This window comes from Chlorocebus sabaeus, chromosome 5 (genome assembly GCF_047675955.1).
Source record: "Chlorocebus sabaeus isolate Y175 chromosome 5, mChlSab1.0.hap1, whole genome shotgun sequence".
NCBI classification, from domain to species: Eukaryota; Metazoa; Chordata; class Mammalia; order Primates; family Cercopithecidae; genus Chlorocebus; species Chlorocebus sabaeus.
Genome location: NC_132908.1, coordinates 8,498,227 through 8,521,804, shown reverse-complemented (window position 1 = coordinate 8,521,804; position 23,578 = coordinate 8,498,227). Strand labels below are relative to the sequence as shown.

The 23,578-nt window shown below is 45.5% G+C and overlaps 1 protein-coding gene across 1 annotated transcript in view; it reads left to right on the top strand.

Moving 5' to 3' along the window:
• TMEM114 (transmembrane protein 114) overlaps positions 1-21,674 on the top strand; it is a 51,405-nt gene extending 29,731 nt beyond the window's left edge. The window contains exon 3 of the mRNA XM_037989868.2: positions 21,417-21,674. Within this exon, the coding sequence (XP_037845796.2) occupies positions 21,417-21,427 (11 nt within the window). The 3' untranslated portion in view covers positions 21,428-21,674. The remainder of the gene's footprint in view (positions 1-21,416) is intronic.
• The last annotated feature ends 1,904 nt before the right edge of the window (positions 21,675-23,578 follow it).

Here is a 23,578-nt window from a genome sequence, read left to right as displayed (position 1 = left end):
TTTGGGAGGCTGAGGTGGGCGGATCACTTGAGGTCAGGAGTTGGGGACCAGCCTGGCCAACTCGGTGAAACCCCGTCTCTACTAAAAATACAAAAATCATCTGGGCATGGTGGCGCATGCCTGTAGTCCCAGCTACCCGGGAGGCTGAGGCAGGAAAATCACTTGAACCTGGGAAGCGGAGGTTGCAGTGAGCCGAGATCGCACCATTGCACTCAAGCCTGGGTGACAGAGTGAGCTCCATCTCAAAAAAAAAAAAAAAAAAAAAAAAAGAGGCCAGGCACCGTGGCTCATGCCTGTAATCCCAGCACTTTGGGAGGCTGAGGCGAGGTCAGGAGATCAAGTCCATCCTAACTAACACGGTGAAACCCTGTCTCTACTAAAAATACAAAAAAAATTAACTGGGCATGGTGGCACGTGCCTGTAGTCCCAGCTACTCGGGAGGTTAAGGCAGGAGAATCACTTGAACCCGGGAGGCAGAGGTTGCAGTGAGCTGAGATCATGCCATTGCACTCCAGCCTGGGTGACAGAGTAAACTCCATCTCAAAAAAAAAAAAAAAAAAAGAAAAAAAAAAAGAACTGGGTGTAATCATACCAGCATCTGACCTTCCACCTTTTGTCAATGGGACCCTGAGAGGCAGGGTGACATGCTCAGGGTGGGTGTTGTAGTTGCCTACCTAAAGAGGGGACTGTTGTGGGTTCCAGCATGTGCCCCCAGAACATCATGTTGAAATTGTAACTTCAGTACCTGTAAAGGTGACCTTACTTAGGAAAAGGGGTCTTTACAGGTGTCATTACTACAGTTAAGGTGAAGTTATATTGGATTGGGGTGGGCCCTAAATCCAATGGCTGGTGTCTTTTTAAGAAGACCAGGTGAGGGTGGAGAGATGCACAGAGAGAAGGTCACGTGAAGGCAGAGGCAGGGGTTGGAGTGATGCTGCCACAAGCCAAGGAGCACCTGGAGCCACCAGGAGCTGGAATAGGCAAGGAAGGATCCTCCACTGGAGTCCTCAGAGGGTGCATGGCCCACCTGACACCTTGATTTTGAACTTTGTTGTTTTTTCTTTTTCTTTTTGAGACAGAGTCTCACTCTGTTGCCCAGGCTGGAGTGAAGTGGCGTATGCTCACTGCCACCTCTGCTTCTCAGGTTCAAGTGATTCTCCTGCCTCAGCCTCCCCAGTAGCTGGGATTACAGGCATGCACCACACATCCGGCTAATTTCTATATTTTTAGTAGAGACAGGGTTTCACCATGTTGGTCAGGCTGGTCTTGAACTCCTGACCTCAGGTGATCCACCTGCCTCAGCCTCCCAAAGTGCTGAGATGACAGGCGTGAGCCACCGTGCCTGGGCTGATTTTGAACTCTGGACCTGCAGAATTGTGAGCGAATACATTGCTGTTGTTTTAAGCCACCTAATTTGTGATGGTTTGTTAGGGCAGCTCTAAGAAGTCACTAAAGTCATGATATCACGAGATTATTTTAAAGATCAAAGTGTTAATAACAGCTCACATTACCAAGTGATGATGGTGCTTTATCTTCTTCAATCTTCCCATGATATCTGTGAGGTAGGTGCTGTTATTATGTTTCCCAAAATGAGGAAATTGAGGCTCAGAGGCAGGAAATAATTACCTGAGTTCATGCCCTGGGTAAGTTGGTTCTGGAAAAGGGACCAAGCTGCTGACCAACACCTGTGCTGTTAAGGGCCACACATATTTCTTTGTAGCTGCCTAACAAATCACCCAAGATGTAGTGGCTAAAACCAGTGACCCTTGTATATTACTTGTGGTCTTTGAGAGTTGGGAATTGCGGAAGGACTCAGCTGGGCAATTGTGGTTTGGCTTCTCTCATGCAGTAGCTGGAGCTGGAACAGCAGGCAGTGGGGCAGCTAGGGGCAGGCTGAGCGCTTCTCTCTTTACATCATCTCAGGGCCTTTCCATAGGGCTCTCCACATGGGCTAAACTGGGCTTCCTGACAATATGGTAGTATCAGCGCTGTTGGGAGGCTTATATGGCAGTTCCCGGGCCCAGGGCTAGTGCTCTCGTGGGCAAGGTGGAAGTTGCGTTACCTTTTGTGACCTAGTCTCAGAAGTCATATAGCATCCTTTCTGCCACAGTTACAGCCTGTTCTGATTCGCAAGGAGGGAACATAGACCTCAACCTCCCTGGGAGGAGTAGCAAGGTCATATTCTAACAAGGGCGTGGGGGATTGGAGAGCTGCTAGAGCCACCTTTACAAAGTACAATCCGCTACCCTCTCCGAGTGTAGCCTGTTTTCTCAAGCCTCACCGTCTCGTTGGTTCTACCGTGGGATCTCAGACACCTCGGATTTTGCTCTGGTCCCCAGCAAAATCCAACGATTTATTTGCGTCCTTAGCAAGAACAGAGGCTGGAGGGGTCAGCAGGGGCCGCATTATGGAAGGCCACAGGGAGGAGCATTGAGATCAATGTGGAGGGTTTTAAAAAATTGTGATAAAATACACGTGATATAAAATTTACATTTCAATCATTTTAAAGTGTACACGGGTCAGGCATGGTGGCTCACGCCTATAATCCCAGCACTTTGGGAGGCCGAGTCGGGTGGATCACCTGAGCTCAGGAGTTTGAGATCAGCCTGGCCAACATGGTGAAACCCCATCTCTACTAAAAAAATTAGCTGGGTGTGGTGGCAGGCACCTGTAATGCCAGCTATTTAGGAGTCTGGGGCAGGAGAATCGCTTGAACCCAGGAGGCGGAGGTTGCAGTGAGCCAAGATCATGCCATTGCCCTCTAGCCTGAGCAACAAGAGCAAAACTCCATCTCAAAACAACAACAACAAAAGAGAAAGTGCACACAACTCAGTAGCATTTAGTACATGCACAGTGTCATGCAACCACCGCCACCGTCTAGTGCTAGAGTATTTTCATCACCAAAGGATGAAAAGGATGAATGTCTTCACCCCTTTTCAACCCAAAAGGAAACCCAGTGGGGAGTTCTGTGGAGGAGGCGATACTTTTGTGCCCTAGAAGGATCTCTGTCTAGAAGTTGAGTGATGGGCTGGAGCAGTGGGGGCTGGTATAACTGCAGGGACAAAGGCTGGCAGAGAGGCTGATACTTGTGTAGATGAGAGAATGTGGGCAGAGCTGACGAGAAGGAGAGAAGAATTCAGACTTGGCATTTACAAGGTAGAATTGATGGACTGGGTGAGTGATGGATGCAGGAAGAAGAGACCGGGTTCCCAGATGAAATATGAGCGTGGATGGTATTATGATTCACAGGGCTGGAAAATGCCAGGAGGCATGTCGACAGGTAATGTTGAAGGAGAGGAGTAGATAGTAAATTCATTCTGGAAGACAGCGCTTGAGACACTGTGGGGACATCCAAGAGGAACACATCCAAGAGGCAGCTGGAGATCCTTCTTAGGGTTAGGTCAACCAGGCTTTTCCAACTTTGGTACTAGTGACATTTGAGGCCAGATATTCTTTGTTCTTGGGAGCCGCCTTCTGCATTGTAGGCAGTTTGGCAGAATCCCTGGATTCCAGCCAGTAGATGCCCACTGCACCCCCTCTTTGCAATTATGACAACCAAAAACATCTCCAGATATTGCCACATGTGCCTGGAGGATACGATTGTCCTGGTTGAGAATTACCTGGTCAGAGGCATGGGGAGTCATCGACGTGAAAACAATGGTGAGATAGGGAGCAGGTGCAACTGGACCCCAGACCAGATTGAAGACTGGTGGAAGCTGGGAAGAGGCATCAAAAGACACATCCACCAGCACCACGACAGTTTACCATTGCCATGACAACACCTGCAAGTTACTGCCCCTTGCCATGGCAACACCCCCTCCCCCACCCGGAAGTTACTGCCCATTTTCTAGCTGATTCTGAAAGGCTGCTCCTTAATTAGCATATCATTAAAAGTGGGTATAAAGACTGCAAAACTGCCCTGAGCTGCTACTCTCACCACACTGCCTGTGAGGTGTCCCTGCTCTTGTAGGAGCAGTCACGGAGCTGCAAGCCTGCTGCATCCTCAGTGCAGCTGTTTTCTTGTACCACGGGCTTGCTCTTGAATTCCTTCCTGGGCTAAGCCAAGAACCTGCCCTGCGTCAGTAGTGCAAACCTTCGGGATGTATGAGGCGCTCAGAGAGTCAGCGTGACATGCGAAGACAGAAGAGCTCAGGAAATGTGCATGATAAACACCAACTCACATGGGTGAAACCAGAGGAGACCACAAAGGTTGCTGAGAAGGAGAGACCTGGGACGAGAGGGGAGGGAAACCTCAGGAGTGGGCAGGTCCTGGTACCGAAGGCTGCCTCACCTTCTGACTTCCAGCCATCTATGAGACCACATTTCCACGTTTACTTCTGGGGGTCTGCAGAGCATGGGGGCTCAAGGCACAGGCTCTATGGGCATTCGAATACCCAGCTGTGGTACCAAGGACAAGCAGCTTAAGCTCCTTGTCCCTCAACTTCCTCATCCTTAGGACAGCACTAACATCAGTGCCTACCCTCAGGGTTGTTGCAGAAGTTACAGCAGGCAAAGTGCATAGAACAAGACTTCTCGTCTGTGAGTGCTAAGCCAGTGTCAGCTGCTCTTCGGATTCTTATTTGACTCATTTCCAGGCCTTTTGAACCTGGCCTCACTCCTTGGGCTTAAATTAACTCCATCATTCTTACATTCAGCAAATATTTATGGAAGACTTAGTATGCACCAGCAGACACTGTGCGTGGGGAGCAAAAGAGAAGCAGAGCTCACCCCACAGAAAGCATGGTTGGCGGTGGAGGATCAATCAAGTGCCACATGTATGATTCCAAACAGAGACAAGTGTTATGAAGGGGCTATGAGAGGCCAAGAAGGAGACCCTCTCTCTGGTCAGCCATGGTGCCTCGTTTTTATGATGATTATTATTAGAGACAGAGTTTGGTGCAATCATAGATCACTGCAGTCTCGAACTCCTGGTCTCAAGCGATGTTCCTGCCTCGGCCTCCCAAAGGGCTGGAATTGCAAGCTTGAGCCACTCTGTTCGCCCCTACCCATTTTTCCCCCTAAATCACATGACCTCATCTGTTTGCAGGGCCCAGGCAGTCAATAAAGGGGAAAAAGAACGGAAGCCCTTTCAAATGCATCTCTTCTTTTTCTGGAGAAAGAAAGTATTACACTGAAGTAGTCTTAGGGAGGCCAAGGCGGGCAGATCACTTGAGCTCAGGAGTTCAAGACCAGCCTGGGCAACATGGTGAAACCCTGTCTCTACAAAAAACACAAAAATTAACTGGGTGTGGTGGCGCATGCCTGTAATCCCAGCTATTCAGGAGGCTGAGGCATGAGAATCGCTTGAACCTGGGAGGCAGAGGTTGCAGTGAGCTGAGATCGCACCACTGCACTCCAGGGTGACTGAGACAGATCCTGTCTCAAAAAAAAAAAAAAAAAAAAAAAAAAAAAAAAAAAAATAGCAGCCATAGTGGTGTGGACCCGTAATTCCAGCTACTTGGGAGGCTAAGGTGGGAGGATAATGAACTTGAAAAGCTGAGACTGCAGTGAGCCCAGATAGTGTCACTGCACTCCAGCCTGGGTGACAGAGCAAGATTCTGTCTCAAATTAAAAAAAAAAAAAAAAAAAAAAAAAAAAAAAAAAAAAAGGTTTAAGCCCTTGAATCTCCATCTCCTGATGCTTTGGACTCTACAGCTATTTTCATTCTCCTGAAAGAGTTCTCCGGCCACAGACACCCACAGGGACCTCCCATGGCCAGATTTTCCAGAACCTCAATTTCAAAGTGATATGAAGTAATGCTCACTAAATCACAGGTCTTGATCTTGGTCTGGAAAGCAGGGGCACTGAGCTGATGCCCCAGGGCCAGCTGAGAGTTTCTCAGACCAGACGAATGAAACGGCTGCGGTCAGCACTCCTGTGCTCTCCTGCCCTCTCCATCCTGGCCTCTTTGCCAAGCAAAGGGTGAGCAACAAAGGGGAGGATGAGAAGTCGGAAGAAAAACCTGGCAGGAAGCAAGAACCTCGGCTGGATTAGCAAGTGACCAGAGTCAAGCCATCAAAGGACCTGGATAAAAGGATGGAGATCACTCAGGGAGAGTTTAAATACAGGCAGCTTAAGTGGTAAGAGACCTAAAGTGAGTGATCAAAGACAACTTCAGAATCACAGCTCGGTGGGCCCTGGGAGCTGTTAAGCCGGAGAATCAAGGGCTGCTGGGAGGGGAGGGAAGGGGTTTGTGTAGAAACAGCAAGGTTTTACCTTCAGGGCGGAAGGCCAGGGTCCCTGAGTTACAGAATTCAGGAGCAGGTAGGACCTTAGAGCACAGCTATTGTCTTTTTTTTTTCCTATTTATTTTGAAATAATTATAGGCTCGCAGGAAGTGGCAAAAATAGTACATAGAGTCCCTTGAACCCTTCACTTATCTTTCCCCAGTGGTGACATCCTACATGATTGCAGTACAATGTCAAAGCTAGGAAATCCACATTGCAATACTGCTAAACTATAGATCTTATCTTTGTGTGTGTGTGTGTGTGTGTGTACAGTTTTGTGCAAATTTCTGCCATGTATAGGTTTGTGCATAGCACAATCATGAAGCAGAATTTTTCCATCACCTCAAAGGAGCTCTATGTAACTACGCTTTGTAGTCTTTTTTTTTTTTCTTTTAAAGAAATAGAGTCTCACTCTTTTGCCCAGGCTGGAGTGCAGTGAACATAGCTCACTACAGCCTCAAACTTCTGGGTTCAAGTGATGCTCCCACCTTAGCCTCCCTAGTAGCTGGGACTACAGGCAGACACAACCATGCCTGGCTAATATTTAAATTGTTTTTTTTTTTTGCAGAGATGGGGTCTTGCTGTGTTGCCCAGGCTGGTCTCAAATTCCTGGTTTCAAGAGATCCTCTTGCTTCAGCCTCCCAAAGTGCTGGGATTACAGGTATGAGCCGCCATGCCTGGTTCTCCTTGTAGTCCTTGCTTGACCCCTGGCAATCACTCATCTGTCCTGTACCTCTGGAGCTCTGTAATTTTGAGAATGTTATATGTAAATGGAATCATACAATATAGAATCTTTGGAGACTGGCTTTTCTTCACTCAGCATATTGGATGGATACCTTTGAGATCCATCCACATTGTTGCATTTGTTCCTTTTCATTGCTGCATAGTATTCCGTGGTTCTGATGTAGTACAGTTTGTGTATCCAATAACCTAGTGAAGGACATTTGGGTGGTTCTCAGTTTTGCACAATTATGACCATGGGTTTTACATTTGGTACATGAGCTTGAATGGAGAAGTTTAATAAAACACCCCTAGAAACACACTGTTAAATTTTATTTCAGAGTATTGTTTGAGATGCTCTCATAACATCAATTGTGCTATTCTATGAAAGGTTTTGAAAAGACAAATTTCTGTCCTGCCTCACAGACAGAAAGTCAATGTTTCTTGTCAATCTTTACTATGGTTAAAGCTGAGGATACTGGGAATGTTGTCACTGATAGACTTACTGTCATTGCTTTGGCCACCAGGAAGTTGAGTTTGGGGCCAACTGTTTATTTGTGGAATTCTCTTCTTATGCAGTGCTCACCTAATTTGGCCTTGACATAGTCATCTTTGTTTTTTTACCTTAAATATTATTTTTAAGTATAACAGTATAGAGAAGGCTACACAGTGTAGGCTAAGCCACTCCCTCAGTCAGGGTCCCACCTTTACTAGGGGCTGGAGCTTGGATTCAAACACATGGTGTCTGACGAACTTATTTGAAGAACAGGCTTTTCAGAGGGTCTTGCTTGCAGCCATTCCAGGAGCGTGAAACTTGCATTTTCCCTGCGTCATGAAATTAACAAAGTCTGGCCAAATATTTTGGCCAGAGTCTTGTTCCTGGTTCTTGGTTCTGGTAAAAACCAGAATTCTAGGGGATCCTTTCTTTGGAGAAAAAAATCCTCCAGTGCTAGAGACCAGAGCATGTTTCCTGGGAGACCCATAGCTCAGTAGAACAAGGAAGAGTGAACGAACAGGATGGCGGGAGACCTCTGTCACCTTTGCTAGACTTTGAACTCCTTTAGGGTCAGAACCATGTATCATTCATCTTAGTAGTTCTGCAAATCAAGTACAAGGTGAGGTGCAGAATAGCTGTGCCCAGTAATGTTTTGCTTACTCCTCTTCTACTGTGGTTCTCTCAGGAGGAGAGCAGTGGATGTTCTATCCTATGGGTTCAGGGAGGACCACAGGGTGAGGAAGGGGATGAATTGCTCTAGCAGCCACAAGCATGTGTGGATATGGGAGTGGGCTGGAGGTGGACCTTCAGAGCCCCAAGAGCTGGAGTGTTAGGAGGGACCAGTTTTTTTTTTTGTTGTTGTTTGTTTGTTTTTCAGATGAAGTTTCGCTCTTGTTGCCCAGGCTGGAGTGCAATGGTGTGATCTCAGCCCACTGCAACCTCCGCCTCTGGGGTTTGAGCGATTCTTCTGCGTCAACCTCCCGAGTAGCTGGGATTACAGGCATGCACCACCATGCCTGGCTAATTTTGTATTTTTAGTAGCGACGGGGTTTCACCACGTTGGTCAGGCTGCTCTCAAACTCCTGACCTTATGATCCGCCTGCCTTGGCCTCCCAAAGTGCTGGGATTGCAGGCGTGAACCACCGCGCCCGGCTGGGAGGGACCAGATTTGAGATTCCAGAGAACACAAACAAAATTCTGGGGTACCATGATGGTTAATATTAAGTGTCAACTTGATTGACTCGAAGGATGCCAAGTATCGTTTCTGGGTGTATCTGGGTATTTCTGTCTGTTGCCAGAAGAGATTATCATTTGAGTCAGTGAACTGGGAGAGGAAGACCCACCCACAACGTGGGTAGGCACCATCCCATTGGCTGCCAGCAAGGTTAGAAAAAGCAGGCAGAAGACGGTGGAAGAAGCTGACTTGCTGAGTCTTCTGGCCTTCATCTTTCTCCCGAGCTGGATGCTTCCTGCCCTGGAACATCAGATTCCAAGTTCTTTAGCTTTTGGACTCTTGGGCTTACACCAGTGGTTTGCCAGGGGCTCTTGGGCCTTTGGCCACAGACTGAAGGCTGCAATGTTGGCTTCACTGGTTTTGAGGTTTTGGGGCTCGAACTGAGCCACTACTGGCTTCCTTACTCCTCAGCTTGCAGACGAACTGTGGTGGGACTTCACCTTGTGATCATGTAAGCCGATTCTCCTGAATAAATTCCCTTTTAGATATACATCTATCCTATTAGTTCTGCCCTCTAGAGAACCCTGACTAATACAGGTAGAAGTTCTGTTACGTACTTTTCATCACGGCAAGTAAGTCCATCAATTCAGCCACCACCTGAGCACACAGACACAGAACCCCACATACAAAAAGACAATCACTACCGTTTCCTGTTACAACTGTCTCTCACACACGTACACACACACGAAGGAAAATATGATATCTTGGAATAAAAGGTTGAACTTTAAACAGAATGCATGTGAACTTTCTTATTTTTCTCAGCTCACACAAATCTCACTTTGAGATCATGCATTCTTTTTTTTTTTTTTTTTTTTTTTTTTTTTGAGATGGAGTTTTGCTCTTGTTGCCCAGGCTTGAGTGAAGTGGCTCAGTCATGGCTCACTGCAACCTCTACCTCTGGGTTCAAGTGATTCTCCTGCCTCGGCCTCCCTAGTAGCTGGGACTACAGGTACCAACCACCACTTTGGGCTAATTTTTGTAGTTTTAGTGAGACGGGGTTTTGCCATGTTGGCCAGGCTGGTCTTGAACTCCTGACCTCAGGTGATCCACCCACCTTGGCCTCCCAAAATGCTGGGATTACAGGTGTGAGCCACCACCCTCGACCTGAGATCATGCATTGTTTTTTTTTTTTTTTGAGATGGAGTCTTGCACTGTTGCCCAGGCTGGAGTGCAGTGGCGTGATCTCGGCTCACTGCAAGCTCCGCCTTCTGGGTTCACGCCATTCTCCTGCCTCAGCCTCCCGAGTAACTGGGACTACAGGTGCCTGCCACCATGCCAGGCTAATTTTTTGTACTTTTAGTAGAGACGGGGTTTCACTGTGTTAGCCAGGTGGTCTTGATCTCCTGACCTCGTGATCCGCCTGCCTCCACCTCCCAAAGTGCTGGGATTACAGGTGTGAGCCGCCGCCCCCGGCTGGATGGTGCATTCTTAATGCAGGCAACAACTGGATCTCTCTCTCTCGCTCTCTTTTTTGAATTGGAAGATGCTTTATTTCTTTTGAACACTAGCTCCTCCACCAACTGTATAACATTGAAATATTTCACATGGTCAGTCCCATCAGTTAAAGTAAAACAAAGCATTTTCCATATGTGGGTGTATTTTTTTTGGTATACATCCATACACGGCATTTTTTAGCTCACTTCTCTACGGACAAGAAAAAGGACAAAAAAATGCATATAAGATTTCATCTTTGTTCAGATAATTGGCTCTTGGGGTGGGGGGTGAAAAGGTGTTGGATAATACAATGGTTTGTGGCCCTCCAAAGGGTCACAGTACAGAAACAGATACACAGTGCACCTGTGCTATTATTTCAAGGGTGTGTGTGGGGTGACGATTAGGAAAAAAAGTTTGAAAGACGCATCAAGGAGGTAATAATAATAAAAGGTTGTAAAGCCATGCCGTACATGGCTAGTATCTGAGAATCATTGACCTTGACTGTAGGAAACTATAGACGTGTCACCCAGCACTCAAGAAACACGCGTTATAATCGCCAGAGTTTGCTATGGGCCAGGCACACTGCCAAACCCTTTAAATGCATCATTTCACAGCAACCCTGAGAGGCAGGAACTCATATTATGTCCTTTTCACAAATGAGAAAATCCGGGGGTGGAGAGGCTAACTAAGCCACTTACTCAGTTCGGGTCCCACCATTACTAGGAGTTGGAGCTTAGATTCAAATTCATGGTGTCTAACTAACTTATTTAAAGAATAGGCTTTTCAGAGGGTCTTGCTTGCAGCTGTTCCAGGAGCGTGAAACTTGCATTTCCCCTTCCTCATGAAATTAACAAAGTCTGGCCAAATGTTTTGGTCAGAGTCTTGTTCCTGACATTTCTATCACCTGGACTGGGAATCATTTCCACAGCCCCAGCAAATCCAGATGTTGGAGGTCAAAAGAGCAAGCCACAGGCCCATCAAAGGAATGATGGGCCTCCCAAGCCCAGCAATTAAGAGGGGTTTCTCAGCTGTGAACTTGCCTGTTGGCATCCTGATGAAAGTCTCTCATGGTAATTAAATAACCATGACTGTGGTTCGCACTTCCCCGAGACTTCGCTCAGAGGCCACGCAACGACCTCTTTCTGCCTGAGAAGACAACCTTGCCAACCTTTGTGTTCCGTAAAGAAAGTGTGCTGGCTGGGTGTGGTGGCTCATGCCTGTAATCCCAGCACTTTGGGAGGCCGAGGTGGGTGGATCACAAGGTCAGGAGTTCAAGACCAGTCTGGCCAAGATGGTGAAACCCAGTCTCTAGTAAAAATACAAAAATTAGCCAGGCGTAGTGGCGGGCACCTGTAATCCCAGCTACTCAGGAGGCTGAGGCAAGAGAATAGCTTGAACTCGGGAGGCGGAGGTTGTAGTGAGCTGAGATTGCACCACCGTACTCCAGCCTGGGCTACAGAGCGAGAGCCCATCTCAAAAAAAAAAAAAAAAAAAAAAAAAGACAGAAGGAAAGAAAGCGTGGCTTTTCAGGGGCAATGGGAATGCATTTCAGGACAAGGAAGGGCCTCCATGGAGACAGAATCTGGTTCTTGCTTAACCCCTTTGGAGAAATCCTGGTTGATACATTCCGCCCTTCCTTACGCCTCATCCTCCACACAGCTGCTGGGATGGTGTCTTTAATGCAAAAATCATGACACCTTTCAGCTCAAAAATTCCTTGACGACTCCCCCTTTCCCCCAGCCATATTTGCCATCAGTGAGACCACACGATCCCTCAGCAGAATTCCAGAAAAGAGCCTGAGAACACATACCTGCAGCAACCATTATATGCAGACTGGATAAACATTCTAATGGGTCTTGTACATACAGGTATTTTATGTAATGCTTAGATACATTTACCCAAGGCTCAGTTGGCTGTGGCCTTCCCCTGTCCTGCCAGCTAGCTTTAGAAATAAACGCAGCCCAACCAAATAAGAACAAGCAAAAGCTATTTATTCAGAGCTTGCCGTAGCAAGGGAGTCAGCCAGCATCACTTGCGTTTTGGCAGACACTCAAAGGTAGATAGAGGAGAGGGAAACCTTTATTGCAGAAGGAAAAGAAGACTCGGTGTGCTCTGATTGGAGCTGTTGTCATGGGGAACCTGAAGGTGGGATAATTAGAAGTGGTCATCTGCTGTGATCTGGTAGGGGTGTCTGTTTAGCTTTCCTGGGTTTATCCCCAGTTGGATGCAGGGACAAAAATTTCAGGGAAGCTGTCCGTTATTTTTGGAATCCTGGGCATTTGGGACCGATTGTTACTGGGGTTGTTGCCTGGCTTCCTGAACCGGTTGCTACATAGAGTGAGCGGACTTTCTACAAGTCTGACTTACAGAGAGCGGGCTGGTGCCCTGGGCTGGTTCCTGTAGATACTGTCCGGGCTGGTCGCTGCAGATAGTTGGCTCTGGGTTCTATATAGAATCTGGCCACTGATGGTACATTCAGTCTCTCAGGTAAACATGTAAACCTAAAGAGATCACATGAAATTCTTGGCTCCTCATTTATAAATGTTTACAATTACTGACAGGTGACAATTAGAAGGAATGCAAATTATCTGTGTTGATTTACTTAACAGTTTGAAATGAGTTAAGGGATTCTTTAATGTATACGCAATCAATCTTAAACATCGTGGTGCATGTAAAAGTGTTCATCGGGATTGTATGTATGTATTTATGAACATTTATGCTCTTAATATAATTGTTTTATTCATTTTGAACGTTTCTTTTTTGTTTTGAGATAGGGTCTTGCTCTGTTCCCAGGCTGGAGTGCAGTGGCATGATCATAGCTCACTATAGCCTCCATCTGCTGGGCTCAAGTGATCCTCCCACCTCAGCCTCCAAGGCAAATGGGACTACAGGCACACACCACCACATCCAGCTAATTTTTAAATTTTCTGTAGAGATAGGGTCTTGCTATGTTGCCCAGGCTGGTCTCAAACTCTTAGGATCAAGCAATCCTTCTCCCTCAGCCTCCCAAAGTGGTGGGATTACAGGCATAAGCCACCATGCCTGGCTGAGCATTCATTTATGAAATCAAAGGTTTCAGAATTTTAAGAAGGGTAAAATATATAAGAAACCGATGAAACCATAGACGAAATGGTCATATAGTAGGAGAAGGGAGATAAGGTAGCTCACTGCTTCTCAAGAGTGTGGCCCCTGGATTAGTGGCATCAGCCTCATTTGCGAATTTGTTAGAAAAGCAAATTCTCAGGCCCCACTAATGATCTACTGAATTAGAAACTCTGACAATGACGCCCAGCAAACTGTATTTGAGTAGCCCTCTGGGCGGTTCTGATACACATGAATATTTAAGGACCACAAAATTAGATTAACATATCAAAATGTAACTTGACAGCAATAGATGATGATGGTGATGATGATGATGATTTTTTTTTTTTTATACAGAGTATAACTCTGTTGCACAGGGTGAGTGCAGTGGTATAATTACAGCTCACTGCAGCCTCAACCTCCTGGGCTCAAGCAGTCCGCCTACCTCAGCCTCCTGAGTAGCTGGGACGACTACAGGCATGTGCCACTATGTCTGGTTATTTTTTTATTTTTTGTAGATAAGGGCTCTTGCTATGTTGCCCAGGCTGGTCTTGAACTCCTGGATGCAAGTCATCTTCCCACCTTGGCCTCCCAAAGTGTTGGGATTACAGGTGTGAGCCACCGAGCCTAGCCAACAATAGATTAGTGATCTAGAACATAGGAGAAAGAGGAGAACAACTAGAAAGAAAAGAGAAAGGGTGCAGCATAGGCCTGATTAAACAAAAGACAGGAGCATCCGATAAAACAGGTTCACGAGTTATGACCACACTGGAAACACACACTGTGGAAACTGCATTTCAATGCCAAGCCTCACAAGATAAGATATTAGGGAGAGAGACAGAGAGAGAGAGAGAGACAGAGAGAGAGAAAAGGAAAGATGTTGAGGAGAGAAGAGTAACCACTTGGAATAGACACATTCATATTTTATTTATATCTCTGAGGGGAGCAGTGTATGTTTTGCTGGGTGCAGCTATTTTTCAAAAGTCTGTAAATATGATTGGGTTGAACAAAGTACAAATTAATTTAAATGCATCACTGAACTTACTATGACTTTTGCTGTTATGTGTTTTTCTCAGTCGATTTGCACTGAGACTACTGCCATGAAATCTCTGAACACTGAAAAGGGATCCCCCTATGTAAAACAGTTATAGACCAGTGGCCTGTAGGGCAAAGTCTAAACTTATCAGCAAGGTCTGTTCCTAAGTGTCTTATGAGCTATCCTTCCTTGTCTCAACAGGTTGGTTGTCTGCTGACTGCTCACTGACATGTATCTTGTTAGCAATATCAAGTCACTTGACGTTTTTAAAATTCAGCAGGTTTTGTTTCTTCTACTAGTGAACTCCTACGTATCCATTAAGACTCTGCTCAAATATTACCCCCTTTACTTCCCAGTAAACAATGTACTCCTTGAGTGAGGAGACCATGTGTTTTCTTCTGCATATGCACAGGACCCAGCTTAATGCCTGGCTCAGTTAATGCTCAACAAATATTTGTTGAGTATTCATTTACCACTTAGACAAATTATACTTGTTACTTATCCAAAAGCTGTACTTGTCTGTTAAATAAGACATAAAGCAAGCATGAGAGGGCTTGCATATATCCTTTACTTGGTCTTTGCAGTTTGCCTATATAAAGTTGTTTGCTATTGATGAGTCAGTAAATGGGAAACAGAAAACAAAAGCAGCAACAAAATCACAGTGAAGGAAAAAGAAAATCAGTCAACAAAAACAAAACCTAGGCTAATACTGTTGTTACTGTTTATCGTGGCATTTAGCTTTGAGCTTCCTGGCAGTCTAGGCAAAAGGAAAATATTGGATTACATAAGCCAGTTTGACCAATGAATCACAGTGGTTTATGAAGAGAGATGCATGGTTTTTTACACAAGGAATTTACTGTGTAGGTTCCTATGTTATTGACAAAGTGTTAGGTTACTCCAGTAGCTATAGAGAATATTTATTTGTTCATTCTTCAAATATTCTTTCAGCATATGTTCTATCCTAGACATTGTGTGGATCTTGGGCTATAGAAATGAGTGATACGTTCACATTCTACAGGAGGAGAGAGACAGGTGGGTTCATGCAATATAGGGTGATACAGTCCATGTTAGAAGGAAGGTCAAGAGGGTCTAGGAGTCCAAGGCAGAAACCTTGGCTGTCATTGAGAAAGGAAGGCTCTGGGGAAGAGAAGACATCTGAGCTGAGTTTTAAAGAATGAGTTGGGTTGGCCAGATGAAGTTTCAGTGGAGGGGTGTCCTGGTAGATAGAACATCAAGTATAAAGTTTTGGAGGAATGAAGCATGCTGCAAGGTGCAGCATTGCATGATGCAAGCGACTCAGTCACACTAGGGCACTTGGTGGGAAGGGAAAGCAGGTGAAATTGACAAGGTAACAAGCAAGTGCCACACCGTGAATTATTCCCAGTGACACCAAAGGACCTTGGTCTTTGGGTTCTGCAGGGCAGGGCAAGGGGGAGCTATAAAAATAATTTAAATAAAAAAGTGACATAGTCTAAGTTATGTGTTTAAAGATGAACAAATGTTCCTCATGCCGTCTCTCCTTAGTCCCCCACTGGGGCCCAGCTTTGCTCTGTAGGCAATCTGCCTGATCCTAAGTTTCTTCGCTACGAGGCCAAGCACTTCGGAAACACCGAAGCCTGAACTGACATCAATTATGCTGAAAGGGGGAAAAATTAATTAAAAGTTTTCGAAGGGCCGTGTTCTGTATTCTTCTCTATTTTCATGTTATCAGCAACGCTGCCTTTTCTCCTGGCTGGGAGTTATTACAGTATAACATTTTCATGTTGCTTGTAGGGTAATTATGTCAAATATATGGGAGATGATAAGCGGCAGTTTGTATTATTCTGTGATTAATCTCCATACATTCTGGCATTTCAATCTGGTCTAAGAAGACTACATTTGCTAAACTCTGGTGCAGAGGGAGGATGTGGGGAAGAGCCGGGAGGATTGGCGAGTTGAGACTGAGGAGATTGTGGTTGGAAATATTCCAGTTCCCTCAAAGAACCCACCAACCCCAGGCTCCAATTCCCCTGTTCCTTCCAAGGCTCATTAAGTGTAGTGCTTCTGAAGGTGCACCTGGCTTGCTTGTGTACAGAGCACACTCCTACCCCCTTTGCTGGCCTCCCCCACCCCAAACCCACAGAATCAATATTTAGAATGTTATAAAGCCAAGGAATTTGCATTTCCTACCACTCCCTGCCAAATCGTTCTTACATGTTTATAATTTTTGAAAAGCAGGTCTAGCTCTGTCAGACCCAACCCTTTGCAAACCTGAAATCGGATATGAAAGTTTTCCAAGATGGTGCTGGAGGAGCAGACTTGGGAATTTAGAATGACCTGGGATGACCCAGGGAGACCCTAGCATCTCCTTATCTGGGTTTCTTTAAAAATGTGAAATAGATGGAACTGGTTTATTGTCACCCAGAGGTAGGATAAGGCATCTCTTGCAAGATGTTAGAACAGGGAAAAGAACATTTCAGTAGAGGTTCTAGACGCAAAGTTTGGGAATGAGCCCTGCAGTTGGAACAGAGTCTGAGGCAGGAGAAATCTTGGCAGGGAAAGTAGAGGGGTGCCTGGTTTCACATCCTCCTTGGTCGAGGGACCCCCCGCCCTGAATCATCCTCAACATCTCAACCAGAGAGGGTGATAGCGGACGACTTCTCCAGGCACACAATGCTGTACTTCTGCTGCATTTCAGCCTAATGTTGGGGTGCTTTTGTTTTGAGACAGGTCTCGCTCTGTCTCTCAGGCTGGAGTGCAGTGGCGCGATCTCGGCTCACTGCAACCTCCACCTCCCGGGTTCACGCCATTCTCCTGCCTCAGCCTCCCGAGTAGCTGGGAATACAGGCTCCCGCCACCACACCCGGCTAATTTTTTGTATTTTTAATAGAGGCGGAGTTTCACCGTGTTAGCCAGGATGGTCTTGATCTCCTGACCTCGTGATCCACCCACCTCGGCCTCCCAAAGTGCTGGGATTACAGGCATGAGCCACCGCGCCCGGCCGGGGTGCTTTTTCTTGATTACCACGCTGTTCTGGTTTCTGAAAGCTGCCTCGCAGGGTGGTGGATCCCTTAGAGGTAAAGTTCATATGGGGCCTCTGTGTTACATCTCTCTAAGCCATTCCCATTGGGGCCGGACCCCTTTGGTCCTCACCAGCCTGAACTCTTGGACCCTGCAGAATTCCAGAATCTTCCCAGTTCCCAAGTGGAACCCTCTGCCAAGTAACCCCTTACACAGACAGGCAAGGAATATTGTGGCTTATGTTAGGTTCTCTTTAGTTTATGATTTATTGATGGAGAATATGAAATTTTCATTAAAACAGACTGCTGTTTCTCACTCATTTGTCACATTTTTAATTTGTATTTTAAAACATTAATAAAACTGACACAATTAATTATTTTTCAAAATGTCAAATATATTGAAGATAGGGGACTGGAATGAAGCTTTGTGTTGTAGCAGAAGGAGGCACTGGTTCAAGAAAATGATCTCCTGGTTACACTGAGATCTTTCCCCTTCCTGAACCTTATGGTCAGATAAATTGTCTCTGAGTTCTTAACAGATATCACTGTTTACAAAGTACTTTCATTTTTAAAAAAATCCTGAGATATTATCCAGTAGTGCTTGGGGCGGTCCTGGGTTATATCTGTGGTCTTAGTATTATTAATAATGTATCCCTGGACTGTCCTCATTTGTATGACAAAATGTATGATGTTCTGAGTCCAAGACTGTAAGGGGTCTTGAGTTAAACATAACTGGTTCATGTCCTTGGTAGCCACAGGACGTCAAGCCTGTTTCCCCATTTGTAAAATGCAGAAAATAATAGCACCAACTTCATGGTATTGTCATGAGTTTAGATGAGATGATATAATATGCCTGGCATATAGCAAGAGATCAATATACGATTGCTGCCACCCTATTTGTGGCTGTTATTATCATTAGACCCTGCATAGGGCTGGTCCCGACTTTGCTCTCAGCCTCACCTCACTCTACACTCCCCGTTGCAGCCTCTCTCTGGCAACTGTGGACTTCTTTCAGTTCCATGTGTATGTCTTTGCCACAGGGACTTTGCACCTGCTGCTTGATCTTTTAACCTGAATCCCTTCTCAGCTCAAACATTATTCCCCAGGGAAGCCTGCACTGATCTCTCTCATTAGATCAAGTCCTGTCGTCAGCTCTTGAAACATCCTACATCTCTCTTCTGTAACAATTGTCATTGTCAAAATTTAGCAGTTATTTGTGTGATTCTTTGGTTTATGTCCATCTCCCCCTCCAGTCTGTAAGTTCCAAGAAGATAGGAACTATGTCCGTCTTTGCTTACCACTGGTTCCCAGTACCTAGTGGAGTGCTGAGCTATAGTGAGTGGTCAGTAAAAATTGGTTCAATGAGTGAGTTGAATTTCACTGCTTCCTGACTCATCAGTTCTACTTCATCTGTTCCTATTAATGCCCAGGTCTCCCCGTCTTTTTCTGTATCTTTCACTGACTATCCAACCTTGGATAAAATGAGTGCTATTATAACAGTAATAATAGCTGAGATTTTTGGAGTGCTTGCTATATACCACATATTTTACTTGAATTATTTTGTTGGAGACTTATGACAATCTGATGAATTCAATGCAATCATCATCACTCTCATTTCACAGATGAGGAAACTGAGGGTGAGGTAATGATACCCAGCAGGTGAGTGACCAGCTGGGATTCCCGCACAGATGGCTGGACTCCAGAGCTCCTGCCTCTAGCTGAGACTGTTCTGTTCCTCCTGTAAACTATTTTATGAGAAAATAGTTCATCACTGTATCCTTAATCTCCAGCCAAGTGTCTGGAATATAAGGAGTGTGATAAATATGTACTCAATAACTTGATGTTTGAATGAATAAATAAATTCTCATTATTAAATGCCATATTTGTGGCCTAGCGTGGCAGCTCAAGCCTGTAATCCCAGAACTTTGGGAGGCTGAGGAGGGTAGATCACCTCAGGCTGAGGTCAAGAGTTCAAGACCAGCCTGGCCAACATGGTGAAACCCCATCTCTACCAAAAATACAAAAATCAACTGGGCATGGTGGCACCTGCCTGTCATCCCAGCTACTCTGGAGCCTGAGGCAGGAGAATTGATTGAATCTGAGAGGTACACGTTGCAATGAGCTAGGATTGTGCCACTGCATTCCAGCCTGGGTAACAGAGCGAGACTCTGTCTAAAAAAATAAAATAATAAAATAAATAGCGTATTTGTGAGTTGTAATTTTTTAAAAGTTACTTCCATTTTTTTTTCTTTTTTAGTTTAGTTTTCCTGTCACAATCTGGGATCGCCATGGAACATGTGACCTGTATGAATAATGTCTGTCTTATTTGCGGTGGTGAATAAATATTTAAGAATCCCCGGGCCAATTGCACGCAGGGTGCTTCCAGCTGGTATAACCTGGAATCCCAGGTTGGGATCTGAAAGAGTGAAGACTCAGGGGTAATTTTCCTCTGAAGGGAGTCGGGGCGTGGGAGGATGGAAGGAGAGCGTGGTGTGAGGCTGCGGGGAAGATCTGCCCAGGCATCTGAGCCTGCTTGCAGGAGGCAGAGCCCTCCTTTGGGTCTGATGAGGGTCAGAGAGAGAAGGAGGCTTTGCAGAGCTGAAGCAGTCACTCGGGCCAGGGGCAAGTGTTCTGGGTAAGTGGGTCTTGGGTTGGGATTCTGCTTTTAGCTTCCCTACCTCCCACCCCTCAATTCCCTTCTCAGAGGAAAAGGACCACTGAATCTTGTGTCTTCCAGATCCCATCCTGGAATTCCAGATCATATCTGCTGGAAGCACCCTGAGGGCAGTTGGCCCAGGGATCCTCAAACATTTATTCAGCACCGCCCACAAGGCAGACGTTGTTCATATGGATCACATGTTCCATGGCAATGCCCAGATTGTGACCGAACACCCAAACTGAAAAAAGTGGAAGTAACTAAAAAAAATCATAACTCACAAGTATGCTATTTAATAATCAGAATGTATTTATTCATTCAAACATCAACTTATTGAGTACATATTCATCGAGCTCCTTATATTCCAGGCGTTTGACTAGAGGTGGAGGATACAGTGATAAACTGTTTTCTCAAAGACACAAATAGATACACTATAAACGATATAATTTAAATATCACACAAATTTGTCTACTGTGTACAAATAAAATACATACATACACACACATATGCAATGAAGTATATACAACATGAAAACACAGCATGGCTGGGCGCGGTGACTCACACCTGTAATCCCAGCACTTTGGGAGGCCAAGACGGGTGGATCACGAGGTCAGGAGATCGAGACCATCCTAGCTAACACGGTGAAACCCCATCTCAACTAAAAATACAAAAAATTAGCCGGGCGCGGCGGCGGGCGCCTATAGTCCCAGTTACTCGGAGGCTGAGGCAGGAGAATGGCGTAAACCCGAGAGGCAGAGCTTGCAGTGAGCCGAGATCGCGCCACTGCACTCTAGCCTGGGGACAGAGCAAGACTCCGTCTCAAAAAAACAAAAAACAAAGAACAACAAACAAAAAAATCCCACAGCACACTCATTCTTTGTCTAGGTTCATGCAGTCATGTGGTCTAAAATTCCATGGGAGCTACAATAGGGTACACGATGACACTTCTCTTTCCTCCCTCGGGTCTCTGTCTGCCCAATGTCTTATCTCCCAGCACAACCAGCACTATCAATTCTTTGGTTTCCCCTCCAGAGCAAATATGTTTATCTTTTTTTTTTTTTTTTGGAGATATGATCTTATTCTGTCACCCAGGCTACAGTGCAGTAGAAAGATCGTGGTTCACTGCAGCCTCGGTTTCCTGGGCTCCAGTGAACCTCCTACCTCAGCCTCCTGAGTAGCTGGGACTACAGGCAGGCACCACCATGTCCAGCTAAGTTTTTTTTTTTGTAGATACAGAGTCTCACCATGCTGCCCAGGCTGGTCTCGAACTCATGGGCACAAGAAATCTACCTGCCCTGGCCTCTCAAAGTGCTGGGATTACAGGTGTAAATCACCACACCCAGTCTCAGGGCAAAAATGTTTAAATATTGCCCCCCGCCGCCCCCGCCACGACACCTTTCTTTTTCTTTTCTCTCTTATTTTACACAAATGGGAGCAAAGTAAACAGTGTTCTAACCTTGTCTTTTATGCTTATACATATCTTGAAGGTGGTTCATATCAGTACACAAAAAGCCTTCTTGTTCTTTTTTACAGCTGCTTTTTGATAGCTCCACAGATGTCAATGGTGAATTATTAACAGGAAATCAATAGAATGGAAAACTTCTGCAGGGCTTTCCTGTTATGGAAAGAAGTTCCTGGTATAAAACAGAATGGGGGAGAAAACCAGATTGTAGTTTCACACCATATGGTATCATATGATATTATCACGGTTATGATAAATAGAATCTACATGTATATGTGAATAGCTGTATGGATTGGGAAGAATGTTTATTAAAATATTAACATCAGTTATATCCCAGTGGCAGATTTATTATTGTGTGTGTGTGTATGTGTGTGTGTGTATACACACACACACACACATATATATACACATACACACACACACACCATATATATATAGTGTTTTGTTCTTTTTTTTGAGATGGAGTCTCGCTCTGTCATCCAGGCGGAAGTGTAATAGTGCGATCTTGGCTCACTCAACCTCTGCCTCCCGGGTTCAAGCCATTCTCCTGCCTCAGCCTCCCAAGTAGCTGGGACTACAGGCATGCGCCATCACGCCTGGCTAATTTTTGTATTTTTAGTAGAGACAGGGTTTCATCATGTTAGCCAGGCTGGTCTTGAACTCCTGACCTCAGGTCATCTGCCTGCCTCGGCCTCCCAAAGTGCTGGGGTTACAGGTGTGAGCCACCATGCCTGGCCTGTTTTTGTTTTCTGAGACAGGATCTCACTTTGTTGCCCAGGATGGAGTGCAGTGATGCAATCACAGCTCACTGCAGCTTCAACTTCTGAGCACATGCGATCTTCCAGCCTCAACCTCCCAAGAAGCTGGGACTACAGGCATGCACCACCACGGCCAGCTAATTCTTACATTTTTTGTAGACATGGGGTTTCATCTTGTTGCCCAGGCTGGTCTCCAACTCCTGGGCTCAAATGATCCTCCCACCTTGGCCTCCAAAAATAATGGGATTACAGGTGTGACCCACCACACCTGGCCTGTATTTTTAATAAAAGTAAAAATGTGTGATTCCTACAGCCATGACAAAGGAAATATTATCTTTGTTTTGAAACAAACAAGTGTCCTTCACACCTGCTCTGCCTTTTACTACTGCTGAGGGTGGATAATTAGCGCTGTTTCCCAGGTCCTCAACTGTGAGTCCTCCCCTTTTTCTTAGCTCAATGCCTGGCACACGATTAAAACATGGAAGCAAAAAACCCAAAACAAACAAACAAAAACAAACGAAAAACAACAACAAAAAAGAAAAAGAATAAGCATCTGAACTTAAGGGAGCAAGAATGGCTTTGTCAAGGGACCTCTGAATCCACTTTAATTTACTTTAGCAATTCATTGAAGACTTCATTACTTGAGCTGATTTTAGTAATGAATTGGTTGTGACTCTCCCCATTGCTAGTCATTATTCCCTAATGTTGAGATACTGAGGTTGCAAGCCTTCACCCAAGTCAACCTTCTCATTTTAGAGACGAGGGTGTTCAGTCCCTCAAAGTTCCCGAAGAAGACGTGAAGGCGTGGTGAAGTTAGCTATGTACAAATTATTGTATGAAGAGCTTTCAAAACATATGAGTACCTGGGGACTAAAAATAATAAAATGGGTTGTTAGAGATGAAAGAGTTGGGATTCAGGACCTGTTTCAACCCCTTCTTTTTTTTTTTTTTTTTTTTTTTGAGACAGTATCGCTTGGTCACCCAAGCTGGAGTGCAGTGGCGCAATCTTGGCTCACTACAACCTCCGCCTCCTGGGTTCAAGTGATTCTCCTGCCTCAGCCTCCCGAGTAGCTGGGATTACAGGCGCACGCCACCACACCCAGCTGATTTTTGTATTTTTAGTAGAGACGGGGTTTCGCCATGTTGGCCAGGCTAGTCTCCAACTCCTGACCGCAGGTGATCTGCCCGCCTCGCACTCTCAAAGTCCTGGGACTTTGAGGCATGAGCCACTGCGCCCTGTCCAACCCCTTCATTTTTGATGCTTTTGTCTCTCACTTTGACCATGAGGACTTGAGAAAACACTTGTTCAGGATCAAACCAAAGAGCCAGGGCTAAAACCTGGGTATTATGATTCTCAGCCCTCGGACTTTCTTCAACATTGTGTTCCATACACCCCAGGCAGCACATGAAAGATGGCAGGGCTCTCTACGCAGTGAGTCTTCCATACCTTCACCTTTACTTGACTTGATGAGAAT